We start from the raw sequence: 21,756 nt of genomic DNA on the forward strand, positions 1-21,756 counted from the left end.
TCCAAGGAATTAGGGCCCTCAAGCAGCACCTACAGTAAACAGAGCCCTAGTTCTTGTTTAAAGCTGAGTAAAGGGCAAATGTCAGGGAGAGGAGACCTATGAGGTAGAGAGGCCCTTCTTGCAGGCCTAAACTGCTGTGCATCTTACAGGCCTATCCCAATCATCTGGAGCCTCCCTAGATCCTACAGTAGATTCCAACACAGAGTGGTTCCCAAGTTCTTTCCAATTCCGAGAGGCCAGAATCTGGAATCTGTGCATCTCAGAATCACAACAGCTTGGATGAAGGAAGAAGAGAAAAGGAAAATATCAGATGCCTAATCCTGGTGCAGCAGCCTGATACTGTGTTAATTACCCAGCACTTAATCCATGTGGTTGATGCACCGAGACCTTAAAGTTAAACTCCCTATTAGCCATACAAGGTGTAATTCATGTCACCCCACAAAGCACAGACAAGAAAACAGAGACACAACACTTCAGGTGTCTGCTCATGCTGGCCTAAGTGGTAACATGGCAGAGCTAGGTTTTTACCAAAAAGAATGGGACCCATGGGAACCTATGCAGAAAGTGGGAGGCGGGAAAGGGGTAAAGTGAGGGAGAAGTGCTCACAGCAGAAAGGGCACCAGAGCCAATCTCCCCAGCCCCTGCGGATGAGTACTGGCCCAAGAACTACTCAGAGTCTCCTAATCCCCAAGAGACCTTCAGGAGCCAACTAATCCAGCCACTCCACAGCGGAAAAAAAACAAAATCGGAAACCCACCTACCCCAGGTCTCAGTGATATTGGGTGGCAGAATCTAAATTCATGTGCTTTCTGCCTCTGAGAGCTATGTTTTGAAATTAATCATTGAATTCTTCTATGATATCATCCTATACAGTCTGAATTCTTGTCCCTTTGACAGAAGTCTCTCTATGGATGTGTGTGTGTGTGTGTGTGTGTGTGTGTGTGTGTGTGTGTGTGTGTTTCCTCAGTCTTCCAGGCCACTTTCATTTGACATTTGTGTTTGCATTGTGCAGTCTCTGGGAGGTTCCTGTAATCTTGCAGTTCAGTACAACTTGCATACATCCTTACTACACTAATCACAATCCCTCTCCTATTCTGACCTCTGCTCAAATGCACCCTGGGCACTGTGCCCAATGTGGTCTTCCTGAGACCCCCCAGTGCACCTCTGGAGCTGTGTGATAGTCACTGCACAGTTTGTGCTGTAATGAAATCATAGTCCAGTTCCCTGATAAGGTGGCCAAGGGAGGAAAAAGTGCTAGCAAACCCAATCCCATTTCTATCCATCTCCAGTCTCTGGGCCACTTCCAATACAGAGCACTGATTATTCCATGAGGCATAGCCAAAGGAGGAAAAAAAACCAATTCACTTGTTCCAGACTAGAGGAGATTCTTAAGTTCAAATGTGTTGTGTCCACCCCTCTCATCGTGAGTCTGCTCCTAACCAAGACACTGCTACTTCTTGTAAGCATTCCTTCCTCTCTAACAAGCAGCCCTTTGGTCTCTGTGAAGCTTATGACAAAAACTGGCTATAGCTGTTCTTATTATCAATCCACTAGCCTTATATATGAAACTGTAACCCCTCTGTACATCACTTTGACAATAAATAAATTAATTAATAAAAATGAAGGCTTGTCCCTAACAAAGCCTACAGAGCAGGTTCCAGCTTGAAGCCTGGGAGGGGGTAAGTTTCGGCTCACAGATTGCAAGGCCTGTCTCCCTCTGGTGCTGACCTGGCCTGAGTTTGACATATCCTTGAGCTGTTATGCCTAGGTGTTGACAGCCTGGGCCATGAAGAGCCCCTGGCCAATTAGAACACAGCTCTGGACTTCATAGGTCTGTACTGTGCCCAATTAGCCTAGCTTTTCCAAAATGATATGGTATGGGCTCATTATTAGTGTATGCCAACTGATCATCTCAGTAATTTTCAAGATGGGAGGGTTTATGGGTTGGCACTGAACTGTGGGCAGTTGCTTTATTAGAAAACACAAAGTGACATGATATATGCAGAATGTAAAACTCAACACTACGTCTTCCTAAATCTACCCAGAGAGATTGCATCATCTGATCAGACCTTGTCCTCTTGGGATGTCCCTACAGCTCATTTGTCAATATTTCTATGCACATCAGCTTCAGGGCAGCTCCCTAGGCTTCCTTTAGAACAGAGAGGGCTGGGTAATACTTCCTTGCCTGTAATTCTGCAATATGCTTATAAATGTACCAGGATTGTCACACTAGGAGTGACATCATCAACTCAGGGTATTGAAATTGTGGGAGGAGACCTTGGGGGTAGGCAGGAAAGACCAGGGAATTTTTAGCCAGTAGAGTGCCAGAGAAAGCCAGTGCAGTAGGGGGCGTGTCAGAAGATATCTAACTCAACCCTCTGGTAAAATGAGGAAATAGAGATGCAAGTGACTTGCGGCTGAAGAGTAAGATTAAAACCCAGGGCTCTACTTCCAGGACAGCTCTTTCATAAATGGACACATGTCATACAGGAGCCCCACTTCCTCCATATGCACACAAACCTTTACTAACCAATATTTGTACTAGTCCCTACATCACACCCTTGTGAAAGATCAATCACCACGAACAGGAAACCCCAGTTTTACCCTTGTAGCAGCCTGAATAAGTTGGAGAGACAGATAGACACCTGTCAAGTAGTTAAATCCCAAGGAGGCAAGTAGTAACCCTTGCCGTATGGTATTTCTCAACTCCATCCAACTCAAAATACCTGGAAAATATACTCCACCCACCCCAGCAGTCAGAGTGGTTCACTCTGACAGCTACTAAAGAACACATTTCTCCTCGAGGTGTGAGAGACCAAGCTTAGCTTCCCGCCAAGGACTGCCTCCAGTGTGTAGATGTCACTGCTGCTGCTGCTTTGGCCCATTGGATTCTGGGATTCTGGATTCAAGAAAGTGAGCCACTCTATGCAGAATGGAAGAAACCCTACAGGAAGGGAGGCAGGCATCCACAGAAATGGAAGAGATGCCAAGAAGCAGATGGCAGGAGGGAATATTCATGGCACTTCTGGAGCAATTCCGTAGCCAAGCCTGTGTTCCCAGGGATAATAAATGCAGATATACTAGAAAAGCAACTGCCAGCCTTCCACAGGCTCTAGAAGATGCCAGGATCCCTGACGCCTACTCTAAGTGGGAGACAATAATGGAGATGGAAGCTTACATCCCTGGGCAGGCTCTATGCGTGTGTAATGCTTAATGGTGCATGGTTTCTGTCTGGATCACTCTATGGAGATGCTGGGAGAGCCAGCCAGGATAAGACCCCACTCCTACTGATTCATGGGAGAATGAGTCAAGAGAATCGAGGAGGCTTCTCCGGTGGACTTGAAGTCCTGAACAAGAACTCAAGGCTTGGGGTAGAACAGCCATTTTGCTCTTTTTTTTTTTTTTTGTCCAGGTAACAGGAATTCTTTGACTACAAAGTCAATATGGCATACTGTCTCTGTTTAAAAAAAAAGAAAAGCCACAGTGAATAATCATTTGAAATGTATTAAAAGAAGTGGGGCACCAATGAACCCTGGATAGCTTAAACAATCTTGAAAAGGAAGAACTTTAGAAATGACCCTCAGCAGTGGTGAGAAGGGACTCATCCCCCAACAATCATTTCTCCCTGGGAAGGTGTTGGAGGTTGAAGACATACTCACTGAAAATGTTCCCTCTTCCCCTCTCCTCCTTCCATGACCTACCCCATGTTTTGAAATATTCCACCTGCAAAATCAAAATTAATGGATGAAGAACTAATTATCTTCCCTATTTTTATCATCAAAGATCTCCAGTAGCAGCCAAATACCAAGTCGGTATAATTCTAAGTGAAAAGCAAAGACAGTTAACCTTTTGTTTTCCAATACAGTCATTTCAAACTTAAAGATCTCTTTTCTCATTTTTTTTCCAGGATCTCAACCTGAACATACAAAAGCATAATGTCCCACAGCTCATCCTGTTGCTGGGCCCAGGCCAGGACCTAGACACAGAGTCAGCCAAGTCTTGTCTGTATATAAGGAAAAAAACACCACCATGAGTATCTGTTTCAGAAAGCTGAACCAAGCAGGGCCTGTGCAAGTGCTCTATCATTTGAGCTATGTCCCTGTTTTGCTTTAGTTTGTTTTTCAGTAGGTCTCACAAGCTTCTGTTAAGGCCAGCCCTCAATTATGATTCTTCTACTTCTACCCCTCCCCCCCCCCCCCGCCCCTCCTGCAAGTAGCTAGGATTACAGACTTGAACCACCATACCAGGCCTCTAGTGTGTATTTTGTAGATTTATCCCATCATTTCCCATTTCTATAGAATTAAGATTAATGAAGACTTTAGTCATAGATGCCTTTTGAAATATGTTGTTTTGCTCTTCAAAAAATCAAGAGGAACCAGAAATCAGCATGGTGGATCTCTGAAAGATGAAAATTCTCATTCTTTCCCATCAGGCTTTTTTGTTCGTTTTTGTTTTGTATTTGGCCTTCCTTGGACAATACAAGAAAGGGAATGGAGTAGGAAGCCAGGGAAACATTCCTTGACACCCCCACAAAGGGTCTTGGTGGACATTCACCAGTGAGAATCACTGAGAAGAACAAGTTCACTCCAAAGCAAGCTCATCCCTCCATCATGCCTGGCAGGTGGTCTTGTATTTCCCACTCCTTTGAACTTCACAGTCATAGCTTTCTCAGAAGAAACCCATAGGATTTCCCTAACCCTAGCCAACAAAAACATCCTGGAGACGAGGACAGTTCAGAGCAAAAGAGAGGCCAAGGATGAGCCACCAGATCAGGCAAGAAGGGATGGTGAGCTGTCCAATTTAGCTACTGACCTCTGGGCATGTCCATGGGGTTGAAGCTGGCCAGCAGATCCCGGCACCACTGGCGGTCACCTTCCACCTTGCTCAACCAGTTGTTGCAGTTGAAGTAGTAACGGAGATGAGGCCTCTTCATGTCAGTCACAATCACGCGGTCCAGATACCAGCTGGCATTCAAACCTGTGTTGTCATGCTCGATCCTGGGGCACAAGCCAATACTCACACTATTACTGGCAGAACCATGATTCCCCTTTCCTACTGAGGTGAGCACTCTACCACTAGGCCATATTCCCAGTCCCTCCCCTTTCCTATTGAAATGCCCAGTTGCTAATGCAGAGAGAGGCTCAGTCATTTTGTTAGTTTTGTTACTTTACAACAGTTTCCTCAAGTATGACCTGGGGATGCTTTCCAAGGTAGCTATGTTTACGCACAACTGCTACATTGCCTTCATGGAAATATGTTGTTTTATGGAAAATCCAGGACCCTAAGTGGGACCCTTGTGATCTATGCCTTGCAGGTCCTATATGATCAGTGCTATTTCCTAACCTTGGTCTCATTTGGCATCATTTCTCTCTCTTCCTGCTCTGCTACAATCTGTACCCACACACCACTTCTGAAACCCAACTGAGTCAATGTCAAAGAAAGCAGTACACCAGGACCGTACTGAAGACAGAGGCGATAAGGGGTTAATCAGAAAGCAATAGCTGGCTTGACCATCTGATATGCAGAGCATGGATTGTCCCCAAGGCTCCATTTCCTTCTCCCATTGCTCTAAATTGGCTAATTCCCTCTCTTCATAACTTTCAGTCAGTCACAACTAGCAGATACTATCCTTAGTCTCACCATAACCATTTAGGCCTATGAGTCTCTCCTCAAAATGTACTATGAATAGCAGATACAATTGTCGACTTTTCAAGTAGCTGTGTTTTAAAAAATACAAAGAGGGCTAGAAATGTGGCCTAAAGGTAGAGTGCTTGCCTAAAAGATACAAAGAAAGTGGTGGAATTAACATTAATATTATATTGCATTTCATTCCACTTAACATTTCAACATACAATGATATAAATATTAATTAAGAATATTTCATACATTATTTTCCTATGCTAAGTCTGCATGCAGTGTCTATTTTCTCTACACAGCACATCTCAGTGTGAGTCAGCTGCATTTTCAAGTACACAATAACCATGCATGTCCAGAACTATCTATATTAAGGAGCATAGATCCAGATTCTTTGAATTCTGCCCTCCAGATCCTTTTCTACTTCCTCCAAGTGTGCTCTCTGAGTTCTTCCTCAAAACATGGCCCCAGGATGGCCCATGTACGTGGAATTTCTCATCCCAGTCCATCTCAGTAAGACTTCATCCAAGGACAACCAGGGCCCGATATAGCACAAGACTCCAACACACAGAGATGACATCTCTGATACATGATGAGTCCCAGTCTTTACAAAGATATATGCCACTGCCTGAAATGGCTGACACCCAGTATGCCTGCAGCTAGTGGCCATCTTATATATTGACACCCTTCTTCAGCCTTCCCTGCAAGAGCCCCTTCCCTGCTTTGTAACCCCCCTCTCACCACATAACCAGTGCCCAATGGTCTCATATCCCCAGAAATATATGGTACAAAATTTTCTAGTGGGAGAAACAAAAATAAGGACTGAGTTAAGACCACTTTGACCTCTGTCCAGACCCTAATTTAGGGGCAATCTGAACAAAGATAATCTATTACCTTCACATTCTGACAAATGAACATAAACTTGAGAGGAAGTTCTTGGCAGGGAGCAGGGGATGAAGGAAAGTAATTGAAAGCTCTTTGCAAGGCTAGTGGAGGTAGCCATCTTCATACAGGCACAAACTCTCCTGGAGAGCAAGAGCAGGGGAGCTGTCTGTCCAAAGATACTTTGCAAAAACAGTACTCAAGTGAGTATATGCTACTTAGAGGTTTCTGCTCTAAGCATTGACTCCTTGAGTTCTAGCTTTAGACAAGTGAGACCACATTATTACAGAAGACGGAGACTGAAGCTTGGAAAGATAAAATATGCAAAGTCCTATAGGTAATAAAATAGAGCAGACATTCAAAGCCAGGCAATCTGGACTCAGAGATTTGCTCTTAACCACTGATCTACAGGCCATATGTCTCTAGAGTATATGTCTCAACTTTGAAAAAAATTCCTCAAAATGTCCCAATCTAAGATAACTGTTTCCAACGGAGAAGTTTAGGATGCTGTAATACAGAATGGAAAGGTAAGATTTGAGTCTTTACTCATCCCTCAAATGGAACCCGAAGAGTAATCAATTCCCAGAAAGTATCACCTGTGCCTTCATCTCCACCCCCTCCTTGATCAGGGGCTGGCTTTCACCTGATTTTATAAATGAGGCCCACGTTGTTGGTTCTGACTCGGAACACATCGACATTGGCTTTTTCAAAAGCAGACTCACTCCTGCAATGAACACGTGCACAATTAGTGTAGACCAGCACATGGTTCACAGGACCTGGAGCAGAGCAAAGGGCTGGCATCCTTTTCCTCCTCCTTCATCTCACTTCCAGAAAGTGCTACATGCCACATGTGACTGGATTCCATTTTGAAATTCCTCTCTAACATGCTAGAGAGGACGAGGGCAAGAGTGGGTGGTATTATTTCTTGCTCTCATATCTAAGTTTTCATTTGATCACTGAAATAATTGTGGACACTATTTAGACAACTAAACTGATAATTGGTAGCAGAGCAAGAATCAGCATGTGGCCCTCCAAAGGCACGATCCCATACCTGCTGGTTGCTCTAGATTGGAAGAATAAAGGAGGAAGGAAGGTACATTTGGATCTCCGGCCTCTTTGCCACTCCTCCTCTTTGCTAGAAAAGTTGTAACAGAAGCCCCAAGTGGGTGCAGACCTTGGGTGGCCCCTGGTCCTTCCATGTGAACAAGAAGGAGCAAACTCCATCCCAAACCAACAACCAGAGAAGTGGAGGGCAGTGAAGAAAACGGACATCTGGCATCTTGGAAAGGTTTAAACAGAGGAAAGTACACCTGCGACAGACAGTTAGAAATTCAGTACCCTGGCAAGTCCAGAGTATCCTGAATTCAAGCAGCTTAGACAGGACGGCTGGAGCCATCTTGCCTTGTAATCCTTCAATAGTAGACAACTGCTCTGTCCCCTGTACAGACAAAGACTCCTGTCAATGGAGTCCAGGTCTGCTAGCAGGTCTTCCTGTCCCACGGCTGAGCCTTTTGGCTTGAGAGAGTAGACCGCTCCTTGTGCTCTCAGCCAGGTTTCTTGGAACTGGCACATGGCTTAAGAAGAAAAATATCCACGGTACATCTGTGATCTTAGATATCTCCATGTGCTAAAGTCTTAGTTCCCAGCCCTGATGCAATTGATTGGGGTTGGGAGGAGGCTTGTAAGAGGTAGGACCTAGCACGGGGGGAGGGGGGTGCAGCCTACAGGGAGAGTACTTGCCTAGCACATGTGAGTGCCTGAGTTCCTTTCTCAGCACTGGGGGAAAAAATTAAAAAGCAGAACCTAATAGAAAGAAGTTGTCACAGAGAAGGGGAATTGGGACCCTACCCCTTCCTGTTTCTCTCTATACTTTCTGGTTGCCATAAGGTGAGCAGCTTCTACCATGAGCTCTCACCACGAGCTGCTGCCTCACCATTCCCCAAAGCAAGGGTGCCAGCAACCGTGGACTGAATCTTCTCAAACCGTGAGACAACATAAACATAAACGATGGCCTCTTTTTAAGTTGGTTTATCTCAGGTACCTGTGACAGCAACAAAATGCTAAATCACACAGCCTATTTACTAGCCATCAAAGTGTTTCAAAAAAAAGGATGCAAGGGGCCTTCTCACAAGGACTGACTCAGTAACAGAAGTCCTTTCAGGATTCTTCCAGTCCACAAGCTGGTATTTTGAGACTGGACCTACTTTGGGGGAAAAAACAATCTGCCCTAGGGAGAAGTTTTCCTGTTATGGGAGAGAAAGCCAGGCCCCTCTTACAGCAAAGCTGAACTCATGGAAATGTTCACTGATCCTGCACCCAGACGTGCAGTCTGGATGAATGAGAAACAAAGTCTGTGAAGGAGAAACAAAGAAATGAATAAATGGTATTTTCTTTCACTATATATAAGACAAAACAACTGAGTTTAAAAAAAATAATAAACAGACAAGAGTTTCTATATCAAATAAATACACTAAGGAATAATCACCCTGGGAAGCTCTATGCTGGAATATTTGGCAACTATTAAAAATCTTATTATAAAGAATGTTTAATTAAAAAGCAAACTCAAAAGTCTACAGCTCAAACTTCAAAAAATAAATAAATAAATAAATAAATAAATAAAAAGCAAACTCTATTGTTGATGTTATATTTAAAGTTCTAGGTGAATTTCCTTTGGCGTACGCCACATGGCTACTGTATATGATTTTGGCACACTGGGTATTGTATATATGCCTACCTGATCTAGGAAAGGGAAAGAAAAACGAGGTGTAAGATATCACAAGAAATGTACTCACTGCCCTATTATGTAACTGTACCCCTTTTGCACAACACCTTGTCAACAAAATTTAATTAATAAAAAAGAATAAACTAATAAAAATTAAAAAATAAAATAAAAAAGCAAGCTGATAATATATACTTAAAATAATTTTTTTAAAACCAGCTAAATGCAATCATGAACAAAATAATCAACACAAAAGGGATACTATCTTTATTAAAAAAATAATTAAGAAACTGAGGGATTCATACAAAAAAATGTATCTAGATGCTAAGATTGTGATAAAGTGCTGCTTATTTGTTATTGTCTATATTGTTTTTACGTTTTCCAACATGAAGACATATTTCTTTTGTAATTACAAAAACAAACAAACAAAAAAACAATGCCCCTGGTTTGCAACCCCACTGCTAGGGGCAAATATTTTAGAAGGTTTGGGGATTTCTGAGTTCCATTTTTGGGGGGTACATGAAGGCTGGGAAACAGTCACTACCAGTGAGCAGGGCAAGAGGTTGGCACACACCCTCATTTTGGCCAAAGATGAGATGTGACTTCAAAAGCAGCTGGCTTTCTGGGACACCTGTGAAGAGAGTTCTAGAAAGAATGCTCTGACAGTAGCCTTCAGCAAAGGGAAACCTTGTACCCATGTCACATTCCAGTTTCAGTGTGTTCGTTAAATAACCAGTCCTGGTACTTTCCGTTCACTCCAGTGAAGGGTGGGAGAGGCTTGTGGAAGCAGGGAGGGCAAGGAGAAAGATCTGTAGAGCCGGCAGAGCCAGAGATGGAGGGAGCAAGCACTCCAGGCCACCTTAAGGGCCATTCTTGGAGGTTTGAGGATGGTGCTGGGTATGCAGCAAGCTTGCACGTCATTGTTTAGGAGATGAAGATCAACCTTTCTGAAAAACAGGAAATGTCCCACCCCACTCCTGAGAGAGCAAAGTTTGCAGTTACAGGCTCCTCCTCTCTATGAGCTGGGATCACCTCCAAACAGGCCCCCACCCCCACCCACCCTGGAGTTTCATTCTGGAATGCTCATTTCTGGTAAGTAACATACAAATACGTATAGGTCTCAGAAAATTAGGTCTGGGGAGGAAATAGCAAACGGTAGAGGAAACATTGCAAATGCAGGCTCTTCTCATCTTATAGAAAGCTGGCTCCTCATCCTCAAGTTGAAGGTTAATGCAGTACACAGCCCTGCCCATGCCCACCATGCAGCAGGGTCCCCACCAGAAGGACAGCCTCTAGAGGCTGCCCAGGACATTTTAGCAACCAATCAGGCAGAGCCGTGGGGCTAAAATGCCAGGCACTCTCTGACACTCTTAGGTTGTGAGTTATCAGCCGGAAATTATGTTCCAGAAAATACATGAGATCCCATCCTTTTGCCATATCCTGCACACATGACCCTCTGTTGCGGTGGCCCTGTCTAATAGGACAAGAGCAGGGAACCCATAAGATGGGAGCTTCCTCTGGATGATATTGCTGGGAGCTACGTCTTACCAGGAGGAGGTCTGAGAGGAGCTTCATTAATAGGAGAGTCTAAGAAAATGTCACCATCTTTACTACCCAGGAGAGGGTCCGATGGGTGCCAATTCCACAAAAATTTCCATACCCAGCATTTTTTTTTCTTTTGTGCCTGTACTGGGGCTTGAAGTCAGGACCCGACACTCTTGCTTAGTTTTCACTCAAAGTTGAAGTTCTACTACTTGAGTCCCATGTCTGGCTTTTGGTTGGTTAACTGACGGTAAGAGTCTCACAGACTTTTCTGCCCAAGCTGGCTTCAGACCATGATCTTCAGATCTCAGCCTCCTGAGTAGCTATGATTAGAGGCATCAGCCACCAGTGGCTAGCTGACAATCAGCATTTTCATATTAGACACCAGAGTTCTTCTTGAAATAGCAATTATGCTATATTAGGAAAAACATCCTGCTAAGCCATTTGGAAGTAGAAGGTGAAATCTTGAAGCATCCCAGGAGACAAAGCACAGAAATGAACAAGAGATACAGCTGGAAGTGACAAAGGAATGGGTAGGAAAATTCCAAGAAATGCAGGGGCTGAATCTGAAGATGAGGGATCTAGTATTCCTAAGCCATTGATGCTGCTAAAGTGTGAACTTTCTAGGGCCTAAAGCCATCACTCAAGTCTGTTACCCACAAAAAATGTGGGGTGGGGACTGTGTGTGCAGGGCAAAGATCCTGGCTTCATCTGACACATGGTTTGGGTTTGGGGTGGGCTTGGGTGTGAGAAGAGGGAACAGCAGACAGTGATATGTGAGAAGATTGTAACCCCCAGGAACAGGGTGCAGATGGCACAGGCCTGAGCTGTATCTGTGTCTCATAACAAGGTGACTTCAATTGCCACCTGTGTCCAAGTTGCTTGAGCCATCTGAATCCCTACAAAGCAGTGTTCTCCTTCCAGACCCAGAGTTTCTCTCCTGATCTGAAGGCCTCTCAGATGAGGCTTCTGGACTCAGGCTCCTCTTTTCCCACCTATGGTGCCCACTATAGTCAGATGATCTTGGCCATCATAAAAAATTGAGCATCTATTGCTTTCTCCTCTGCTTCCTCTCTGCCCCAAAACCACAACAGCACAACCAGCTACAGGCTTCCCAGTCTACATGTGGTATCTCAACTATTTCCCAAGTTTTATGAGTTGCTCCCCTTCACCTAACACTTTCATGCTCCTCTCTTACTTGAGAGCTTTTTACCGTTGGAGACCCAGGTGCATTCTTCCCTGTGATGGCTCAATCTGGCCACATGACACCTCCTGCCTTCACTGAGCTCTATTCACTATGAACCAGGCAAGGTGCTGGAGGCTCAAGTAGCCCTACCGTGGGCCCTCCGCTGGCAGCTTTATCACCTCCCTATAGAGCCCTCTCCAGCCTCTCTTAGGGCTCAGCTGTACCTCTATGCCTATATGGTTATAGTTGAACCCCCTAACCAACCTGATGAGGGTCTTGGCCAGTCTTGGGCTCTTGTTGTCCAGTCTGAAACATGACAATCTAGGCAGACTCCTTACCAGCAGCTTCCAGGGGAATTTTGGGCTGGTGACTCTTAGCCATCTTATTCCTCTTCACATTGCAGTCTTTCTTTTTCCATTGAGAAGGAAGTCTCACACTCACATGGTTGGTATGAAGACTAAGTGGCACCCTTCACACCATACTATGTGAATAACTGGGGGGACTACCTGAGATGAGGCAAACAGACAGGGTTAAGGGGAGAAATCTAAGGTTAAGGAGAAGGATCTGAAAATAATGGATGCATAGCAGGAGGAAAGACAGTGAGGATCTACTTCAGAAATATAAATGATTTTTTTTCCTTAAAAAGGCAGGTTGGAGACCCCAGTTGGCCATCTCCCCTGTACTATTGACATCTCCCTTCCCTAGTGCATTCTGGGAGGACACATGGCAAGGAGGATGGGCATTTCATGTATTCCCTTTACCGTGCCCACATCACTGGAGAGAAAAAAACTTCCATGTCACACGCAGGACAAGAGGCAGGTACCCTGTTCTGTAGAAATGGACAAAACAGCATATTATGCCTGCTTTAACATGACCTCATAGGCCCCCATTTGGAGCCAGCACAGGTCACAGTCTTGGTCGTGACCTGGGCACCCACCCTTCTATAGCTTCATTCATCATCCCTGGAGGTGCCAGGACATAAGCCTCGCAGGCCATAAGCTAGGAATCCAGTGGGCTTCAAAGGCAGTCTTCCCAGTACGCTAGGGCCACACAGTCCATTTGAAGGTTGATAGCAAGAACATGGATGGAAGACTAGCTCTCCTTGGGCTCCAAACCACTCCAAATCATGGTTCCTCTCTAGGCCTCAACTTGCCCATAAACAGGTTAAAATAGACCAGAGATTTCATGTTACATAGCTGTGGACATTTTGGCTAACCCAGATTACCCATAAACTTTAAGAGTAAAATAAGTAGAGCTGCTCTGGAAGAGCAGCGGGTGGACCCAGCACCAATTAATCAAATCCCTGTGCACACAGCAAAGACTGAAAACCAGTGGACTGTATTGTTCCTAAGGCCTTTAACCATCTCTGAAATTCTGTGTGCTAATTTGCCCACTGGGTTTGTGGTGTGTACTTGTGAAGAAGGGGAAATCAAAGAGTAGATGACAGGCCCCGCCCTCAGGGGCTTACGACTAAGTGGAGGACACGTCAGTACACACACAAGCACACACACTATATGATCCACATGGCTCTGTTCATGACTGCCAGGAGGTTCAATATAATATTGATCTCCATGAGGCTGGAGTGTGTGTGTGTGTGTGTGTGTGTGTGTGTGTGTGTGTGTGTGTGTGTGTGTGTGTGTGAAGTCCTGGGACTTGAACTCGGGGTCTGGGTGCTATCTCTAAGCTTTTTCTCTCAAGGCTAGTGCTCTACCACTTAAACTACAGCTCTACTTCTGGCTTTTTGGTGGTTAATTGGAGATAAGAATATTACAGACTTTCCTGCCTAGACTGGCTTTGACCTGCAATCCTCTGATCTCAGCTTTCTAAGTAGCTAGGATTACAGGTGTGAACCACCAGTGCCTGGCATAATGGAGAGCTTTTAAAGCTCTGGGATCCTTGCATGCATGATCTTCCCACCATTCCTTCTCCCAATGGCTGTTGGTGATATATACCACCATATGGTTATGGTGGCAGCAATGGTAAATGAGGAAAATAAGGCTTTGGATATGATGAGTTTCACCAAAGTAACGTAGTATTTATTCTCTCACCTCAAGCCAGAGGTATGAGTTCTTGGAGAGACAAATAAGATATTACTGCTCACAAAATTGAGAAAGGGGCAGAGGAAGGTTGAAGGAGATCATGTGGCAATCCCTAGCTGATACACAGTGTGTTGTTCGAGTCCTCACCCCTTAAAATACCCCTGTGGGTAGATGCGTCTTCTTCACATAGCAGAAGGCCCCTTGTGCTGCTCCAGAACTGCATCAACACAACTAACATCCCACTTCCTCACCAGGGCCTAAGTGCTACTCACTTGCTGGTGAGATGGAGCTTGGGAGAAAGCCCATTCTCTCCAAATATCGTGATGAAGACATTGGCATCTGTCCCGGCACCACGAACATCCCCAGTGGCTGTGACCACCTCATACACTGGAAGAGAAAAGAAGACAGGCTGTAAGGTGTTGGGGTTAAGCTTTGGCCTTGAGGGGGAAGGGCAATGGAGAGCGCTCCTGAGACGCCACCCTTCCCCCAGCCCTGGGGGAATGAGGAAGCAGGCCACAATTCTCTGGATCCAGAACCAGAAGAACTGGCTTTGCAACCAGCCCCCCCAACTTTCTCGCCAGCCCATGTGCCCCACATTCTCGTGGGCTTTCCCCCTGGGGTGGTGCTAAGCAAGTGACGTTAGCTCATGAGGGGGTCCTATGACAAGCTCGCCAGCCTATCGCCAGCTATCGGTCGATCACCCCTTTTCTCGTCACCCCTACCATATCAACTGCTAGCCACTCCCTTATTAAATCAGATTTGCTCTTGAAGTGTCTCTGAGATCCATGTGCGCCTGGCTTTCTTCACTGGTAAGAAGGGAGGTAAAGCGATCTCATACGGCCGAGTGCACCTGAGGTCTTTCCTGAGCCCCCCACTCCACTCTGGCCTTACCTGCGGGTCGGGTGACCAGGGGAGAGGGTGAGAAAGGGAGCAATTAGAGTGGAGTAGAGCCTGACCCCCCGTGCCAGGGGAGGCGACCCGAGCCCGGCAGTAAGGGTCGAAGAGAACCCGGAGCCCAATGTGGGCTTGGAGAAAGCAGAGCTCCTGCCAGCCCTCGCGGGATGCTCAGTTCAGAGGACTCTGGGAACACAGTACAAAGCTTCAGGCCAGAGTCAGATACCTCACCACTGCCTTCTGAAAGATCTAAGACCCTTAAGACCAAACACCCCTTTATGGAGAAGAACTCTGAAATGAAGGGGAAGTCTGGTCACACCCTGCCCAGAATAAGCCACCCCAGGACTGAGTGTAGAGCTTTGCAGAGACCCTGAGTTTCCTCTCTTGTTTTTCTTGAAGCTTGTTCAGCTTCCTTGTTTCTATTTCCTGTCAGGCCATCAGTCCCAGTGGATTCTTAGAGACAGTAGAATCTACTGAAACAAGTTGAATGACAGGGAATTTGAGAGAAAGATGCACTAGATTCATCTCCAGAATCAACTCCCAGAATCCCAGCACAGACCTGGCTTGGACCAGGCAGCTTCAGCCAGCCGTCGCAGAAACACATCACCTCTACCACAAAGGGGAAATCATCATACCATCTCCCCACCCAGCTGTCCCCAAGAGAAATGACCTCCCCTTCCCTTTCCACAAAGAGTCTCCCTTCAAATCACAGCCTGGCCTGAAACAGGTGATAGGGAAACCTTCCACTCATGCAGCAAGGGAGATTGAGTAAGAGAAAGTGACTCCTTATTGAGTAAGAGAAAGTGACTCTTTGTTAGGAAGATAGAATTCATGATTCTGGCAGCCAGCAAAATGTAAGGAGGGTGTTTGAAGTAATGCCTACCCCTTCATGAGAATATGTGAGTAGCAGTGTTTAATAACTGTAGTCATAAGTAATATTGGCAGATTCCTTACTATGTGCCTATTCCTGAGCTGGGAAGTGTTCATATAATATTGAACTCAATTATTTAAACAAACTTATTAGCATTGCTAGTTCTTGTCTTTTCAGAGTAAGTCTCCAACTAGTGGTTGAGTATCGCTGAGCTGCCCCAACGAGGCCCAGCTGAGAAGGAAGATAATTTGCAGCTAGATGTTGATTATTCAAACCTATCAAGTCAGCATCTCTTCCAGAGGGGGGTTGTTCCAGGTGAAAATGGCAAAGTTGGGGGGTCAGAGGATGGAAATATGAACACCTGAACACCTTTGAGCATCTGTTGGGTGGCAGGTATGATACAGGTACTACTTACTAATCCTCCAACAAGCCCATGGGTCTGAAGGCTGTGACAAAGTGCTGGACCTCAGTGCCACAGTGATATGGGGACAGCCATGACTCATCATGTAGGAGCACAACGACCTGTGCAAGAATCAACCTGCCTATAACACTAGACAATGATGCCTACTTTACAGAGCTGCTCTGAGGACTGAAGATGATAGAGCTAAAGGCTCTGGCACACAGAAGATACTCAATAAATATATTTTATTTCTTCCTTAAAAAAACTATTGTTGGGAGGCTGGGAATATGGCCTAGTAGTAGAGTGATTGCCTCACATACATGAAGCCCTGGGTTCAATTCCTCAGCACCACATATATAGAAAAGGCCAGAAGGGGTGCTGTGGCTCAAGTGGCAGAGTGCTAGCCTTGAGCAAAAAGAAGCCAGGGACAGTGCTCAAGCCCTGAGTCAAGCCCCAGCCCTGGCAAAAAAAAAGAAAAAAAACTATTGTTGTTTATGCAGAGAAGCCTATTTCAATTCTAGGAGCTACTGGCCTGTTCCTTAGGCAGACAGGGTGTTAGCTCAACTGACAAGCATGTGCTGTGCGGTAATCCAGCGCCTGTGAGGACCATCTCTAATCCTAACACGTTTCTTCCAGGCCTGGGAAGATCAGTAGCTATAGTACTTAGGGGTGAGTGGACCTTGGGGTGTCCCTGGATCTAACCAAGCCCTAGATATTAAAGGATAGCAGTCCATGTAAGTACCTGTCTCTCGAACCAGAGCCTTGATTCTTCATGGTCTACACCACATGGGAGCATCATCTACAGATGCCCCCTGGAGCCCTCTTCTGGTCCTCTAGCGGCAACTCAGGGCCTTGGAGTGTGGCTGCCGGGATTGTATGTACACAGGTAATTTCCAAACCAAATGTCCACAGGAGAAAGGCCAGCCTGATGGAAATTCTAGAATCACATCACATGAGAAAAGGTGAAGAGGACTGAGTAGGCTAGTCTGGAGAAAAGGAGACTCGGGCTATAGGAGAGGGATGATAAAGCTATCTCAATAGCTGAGTCAGAAATAGATAGCTGCTTTGGAAATATGGCACTTGCCATAATTAAACTGATCCATTGGATTTAATTATAGTTAAGAGAATGGCAAAGCAATCCATAGAGTACGAAATGATATTTGCAACTCATAGCCAACAAAGAACTCATGCCTACAAGATATAAAGAATTCACAAAAATATCCAGACATGGTGGCACATGTCTGTGATCCCAGGCTGAGGAGGGAGGATCTTGAGTTCAAGGGAAGTATAGGCTACAGTATAGCTCACAAAAAGAGAGAGCATTCAGATAAACAAATAAGAAAAAGGGAAGCCCTATAAGTTTTAAATAAACAATGTCTTTAAAAGATAAATATACACTTCCCTTAAGATCCAAAATTCCACTGTTAGATATTGACTCAAAAAGTGAAAATACATTCACACAAAGCCCTATGAACACAAATGTTCATAGTAACTTTATCTCTACTAGAGCCAAACTGAAAACAATGTAAATGTCTATCAACAGGTGAATGGATAAATAAACCATGGTCTATCCATAGAGTGGAATAAAGGAGAAATAATCAAATGTCTATCAACAAAAGTTTAAATAAGTGGTAATATGCTTTTAAATGTAATAGTATTCAACAACCTAAAAAGAACAAACTAAGTTAGGTACCGCTGCTCACTATAATCCCAGATAATCAGGAGTCTAGATCTGAGAATCACAGTTCCGAGCCAGGCCAGGCAGACCAATCTAAGAGATTCTCATCTCCAAATAACACACAAAAAGCTGGAAATGAAGGTGTGCTTCATGTGGTAGAGCACTAGCTTTGTGGGAAAGTGGGATGGAAGCCACAGGACGGGCAATAAAAGGAACAAACTACATGATATAGCACATCCACACCATGGATTAATCTCTAAAATGCTACGGTTGAGTGGAAGAGAAGATAGCCACAAAACAGTACACGCTGCCCAATTTCATTGTGAAGGATTGTGTGAAGTTCAAAAACAGAAACAACTGATTCCTGATGGTAGATCCAGGAGCGCCGTTAGCTCTGGGAGAGGTGTGAAGGATTTTGTAGAACAGGATCCTAAAAGTAGCTACATGAGCACATCCAACCGTAAGATAAAAATCCATCATGCTGTACCTTTGTGAGTTTTGCACCATAGATGAACCATTCCTCAATTTAAAAATTCTAATTAAAATGCAATTTGGGTGGCTGAAGGACAATCTGGTAGAAATCTGATATCCTGCAGAAAAGGCAAAATCGATTTGACTACCAGAGGAGAACCCCAACTAATAAAATCCTCTGGAATGAATTGTCAAAGGCCATGTAATATTGCTCTTAGCACACAGCCTGGAAGATGGGAGGGACTCAGCAAAGACTTACCTGGATGGAAGGTTAGCTACAGTGCACAAATAAATGGCTAAAGTAATCACTGAAGTAAATAAAGACCTTGGATTTGAGTCCCAACTGCATCATGTTATGTCATCTCAACTGAATATCTTACTAAGTCTCAGTTTCCTCATCCATAAAGTGGAAATAATTTTTTCTTTGAAGGATTATGGTAAGGATGATGTTGAGAGGGTCAGGCTGCATCTGGAATCTTCCAGGAACTGAGCTCTGGTCTATTCTGCTCCACTCAAACTCTACCTATGGGCACATCACCTTATCTGCAGTGCCATGGAATCTGTGGCACGATGCCCACTCTGCTTCCTCTGTTGAGATAAAGAACAGACACCCAGGGTGACCTGTGGACCAGAATTCTAAAATCACTCCCCAGAGCGAGGGACATATCTGAAAGCTACATATTCCACCCCTGCCTGACAGAACCACCTACCCTTAGCCTTGTAGTATTCATGTTCCAGCTCATCCTCATCATCCTCCGAAGCATAGTTCAGAAGCTCCTCTTCATACAGGCGCAGGAAGTCGATGTCTTTTTTCCTCCTCTTCTTCTTCTGGGGCATCATCTTGCTGGCTGCCCTTGCCCAGTGCTGGCAGACTCATGCACCCACCACCTCGGGCCTCCTTGGACCTGTGACCCTCACTTCTCACAGTGGTAGAATCCTCCTGTGGCTTCAGGTCCAGCTGGCTTCACACTAACTCTCTTTCCTGGCACCTTGGCCTAAATGGCCCCACTCTTTTCTCTTCTCCAGCCCCCAAGCCAGGGTCAGTACTTTTTCTTTGCCCTTGCTGTTGCTGTCTTCTCCCTCTCCCCCCTCGCTCACTCTGCACCTGCCCTGGGGTTCTCCTTGGGCCCTCTCACTTATTTATGAAGAGGAGAAAGGCTGTTCTCCTTCCTCCCCCAGCTCCAGCCCTCTCCTCCCTTCATGGAGACTCAGGTGACACAAAGCTCTTGGCATCCATTTCCCACCTGACCTTACCACAGGGGAAGCAACCTGCAACCTCTCCAGGCCACTCTAGGGGCAAGTAGGAGTCCTCTACCAAGGAGACACCCAAGCTACCTAGCTGACAAGGGCTCTGAAGAGCACCCCAGCTCTAGGTCCCTTCTGAGGAAGGCAGAGCCCCAGAATCAGCCAAGCTCTCAGTTGGAGGATCCATTTCTCTTCATTATTCATGAACTCTGATCATCTTACCATGAAGCAGGCAAGGTTCTTACTGGATCGTTCTCATTCTCTCTCTTGCCTCACTCCCCCCAAGACTGCTCCTTTCACCGGAAGAGAATGGCTGTCCTTTGCCAGCATGCAGACCTCCCCGGCAGTTACTGGCTGAGTTACTTGTGCTGCTAGGCCAGAGCCCAGGAGCCTGGGGAAGCTCGCTTACATTCAGGTGGCCCCCAGCAACGCTCAGGATTCACCTTAGTGAGAATGTTCCACTTACCTTGTATTGATCTCTGTACATTTAAATTGAAATGGTCAACCCTTCTGCATCCTTTAGCCCCAACCCTGCCCCCAGAGGCTGCTATTGACTACCTATCAGCTGATTGGCTATCAATCAGCTAGGAGAGTTCCCAATAGCTTATTTTATTAAGATGGTATTAAGGGGGGCTGGGAATATGGCCTAGTGGTAGAGTGCCTGCCTCATATATATGAAGCTCTGGGTTTGATTCCTCAGCACCACATATATAGAAAAAGCCAGAGGTGGCTCTGTGGCTCAAGTGGCAGAGTGCTAGCCTTGAGCAAAGAGAAGCCAGGGACAGTGCTCAGGCCCTGAGTTCAAGCCCCAGGACTGGAAAAAAAAAAGATGGTATTAAGGCACCTAAGATTTTATTAAGGTTCCTTACAATCCAACGGGTAAGATTTCTATATAGATTCCCACATGCCCAGAAATTTCAATTCACTTGAAACTTTTCTTTTTGCCAGTCCTGGTGCTTGAACTCAGGGCCTGAGCAATGTCCTTGGCTTCTTTTTGCTCAAGGCTAGCACTCTACCATTTGAGCCATGGCACCACTACTGGCTTTTTCTGTTTATGTGGTGCTGAGGAATAGAACCCAGGGCTTCATGTATATGAGGCAAGCACTTTACCACTAAACCATATTCCCAGCCCTCACTTGAAACTCTTGGTCCTCTGTCTTTGCATTGTGAAGATGAGGGGCAGCACTGGGGTCCTCTTTTCCCAGCTGAATCATCTTTGGTCTAAGAGGTCTTGGACACACCTGATTTCCTACCTGTAAAAAGGGAATAACAACCCACTAACCTATATTTAGCCCTAGGAGAGATCACTTCATTGTTCAGAAGCTTCTAGAACATATTAGAGGTTAATGATGTCTTTAACTCCCACAAAAGACTAGATGTTTGTGTTTCTTCTAAATTCCAATGTTGAATATTCATATATGAAAATTCCCATATCAAGGTAATGGGGCTTTTGGGGGTGATTAGGTCTTGAATGGGTAGGATTGGTACCTTAGAGATCACAGGAGATGCCTTGCCCTTCCTGCTTTGCAAAGGCACATGGGAAGACCTCTATCTATGGACAGAAAAAGGACTCTTGACTGCTTAAATCTACTTACACCCTGACCTTGGACTTCCAGCCTCCAGCACTAGGAGAAATGAATTTCTCTTATTGATAAGCCATGCAGCCTCTGGTATTTGTTATTGCAGAATGAATAGACCAAGACTTTCTCATCAGAATTTCTCTCTTTCTTATTTTCCTCTGGAGAGTTTGATGACTTGTTAACATCTCAGATGGTTCCAGAAGCCTTCTTTCAGGTCAAACATATGTTCTCCTATTGCTGTGCCCACAGAAGTCCATCAGAGGCCTTGTGTTAATGGGTTTAGCTTCTGCCTCCTCCCAGTTTTCTGGAAGCACAGTCCAGGAAGGGCTTGGTAAATTGTCTGTCCTTCCCTGGTCACCACCAGCTGGGCGCTCTGGGATGGCAAGGATTATGCGATTGTTTACCCCCACACTCCCAGGGCCCCCTGGCAAAGAGACTTCAGTGAAAACACTTGTTCGATGAATGAATGGTGTGTGTGAGTGTGAGTGTGTGTGCGTGTGTGTGTGTTTAGAAATAGCAGGCAAATCCACAAAGCAGCCTGATTCGAAGTCCAGAGTCCTGAAGGAGTGCAGGGTGGGCTAAACAGAACCACACTTTAAGGTACAGCAGATGTTC

General features: G+C 45.3%; 1 protein-coding gene across 3 annotated transcripts in view; it reads right to left on the reverse strand.

Annotated features, from left to right (window-relative positions):
- The window catches only part of Loxhd1 (lipoxygenase homology PLAT domains 1), a 134,286-nt gene extending 115,130 nt beyond the window's left edge, over window positions 1–19,156 (reverse strand). For all 3 annotated transcript variants that reach the window (XM_048363360.1, XM_048363359.1, XM_048363358.1), the window contains exons 1-4: window positions 19,027–19,156; window positions 14,275–14,389; window positions 7,160–7,240; window positions 4,813–4,997 (exon numbers count right to left, since the gene is read on the reverse strand). In XM_048363360.1, the coding sequence (XP_048219317.1) occupies window positions 4,813–4,997; window positions 7,160–7,240; window positions 14,275–14,389; window positions 19,027–19,156 (511 nt within the window). The remainder of the gene's footprint in view (window positions 1–4,812; window positions 4,998–7,159; window positions 7,241–14,274; window positions 14,390–19,026) is intronic.
- Window positions 19,157–21,756: the final 2,600 nt, after the last annotated feature.

The sequence above is a fragment of the Perognathus longimembris genome, chromosome 15, assembly GCF_023159225.1.
Source record: "Perognathus longimembris pacificus isolate PPM17 chromosome 15, ASM2315922v1, whole genome shotgun sequence".
In the NCBI taxonomy this organism is placed as follows: domain Eukaryota; kingdom Metazoa; phylum Chordata; class Mammalia; order Rodentia; family Heteromyidae; genus Perognathus; species Perognathus longimembris.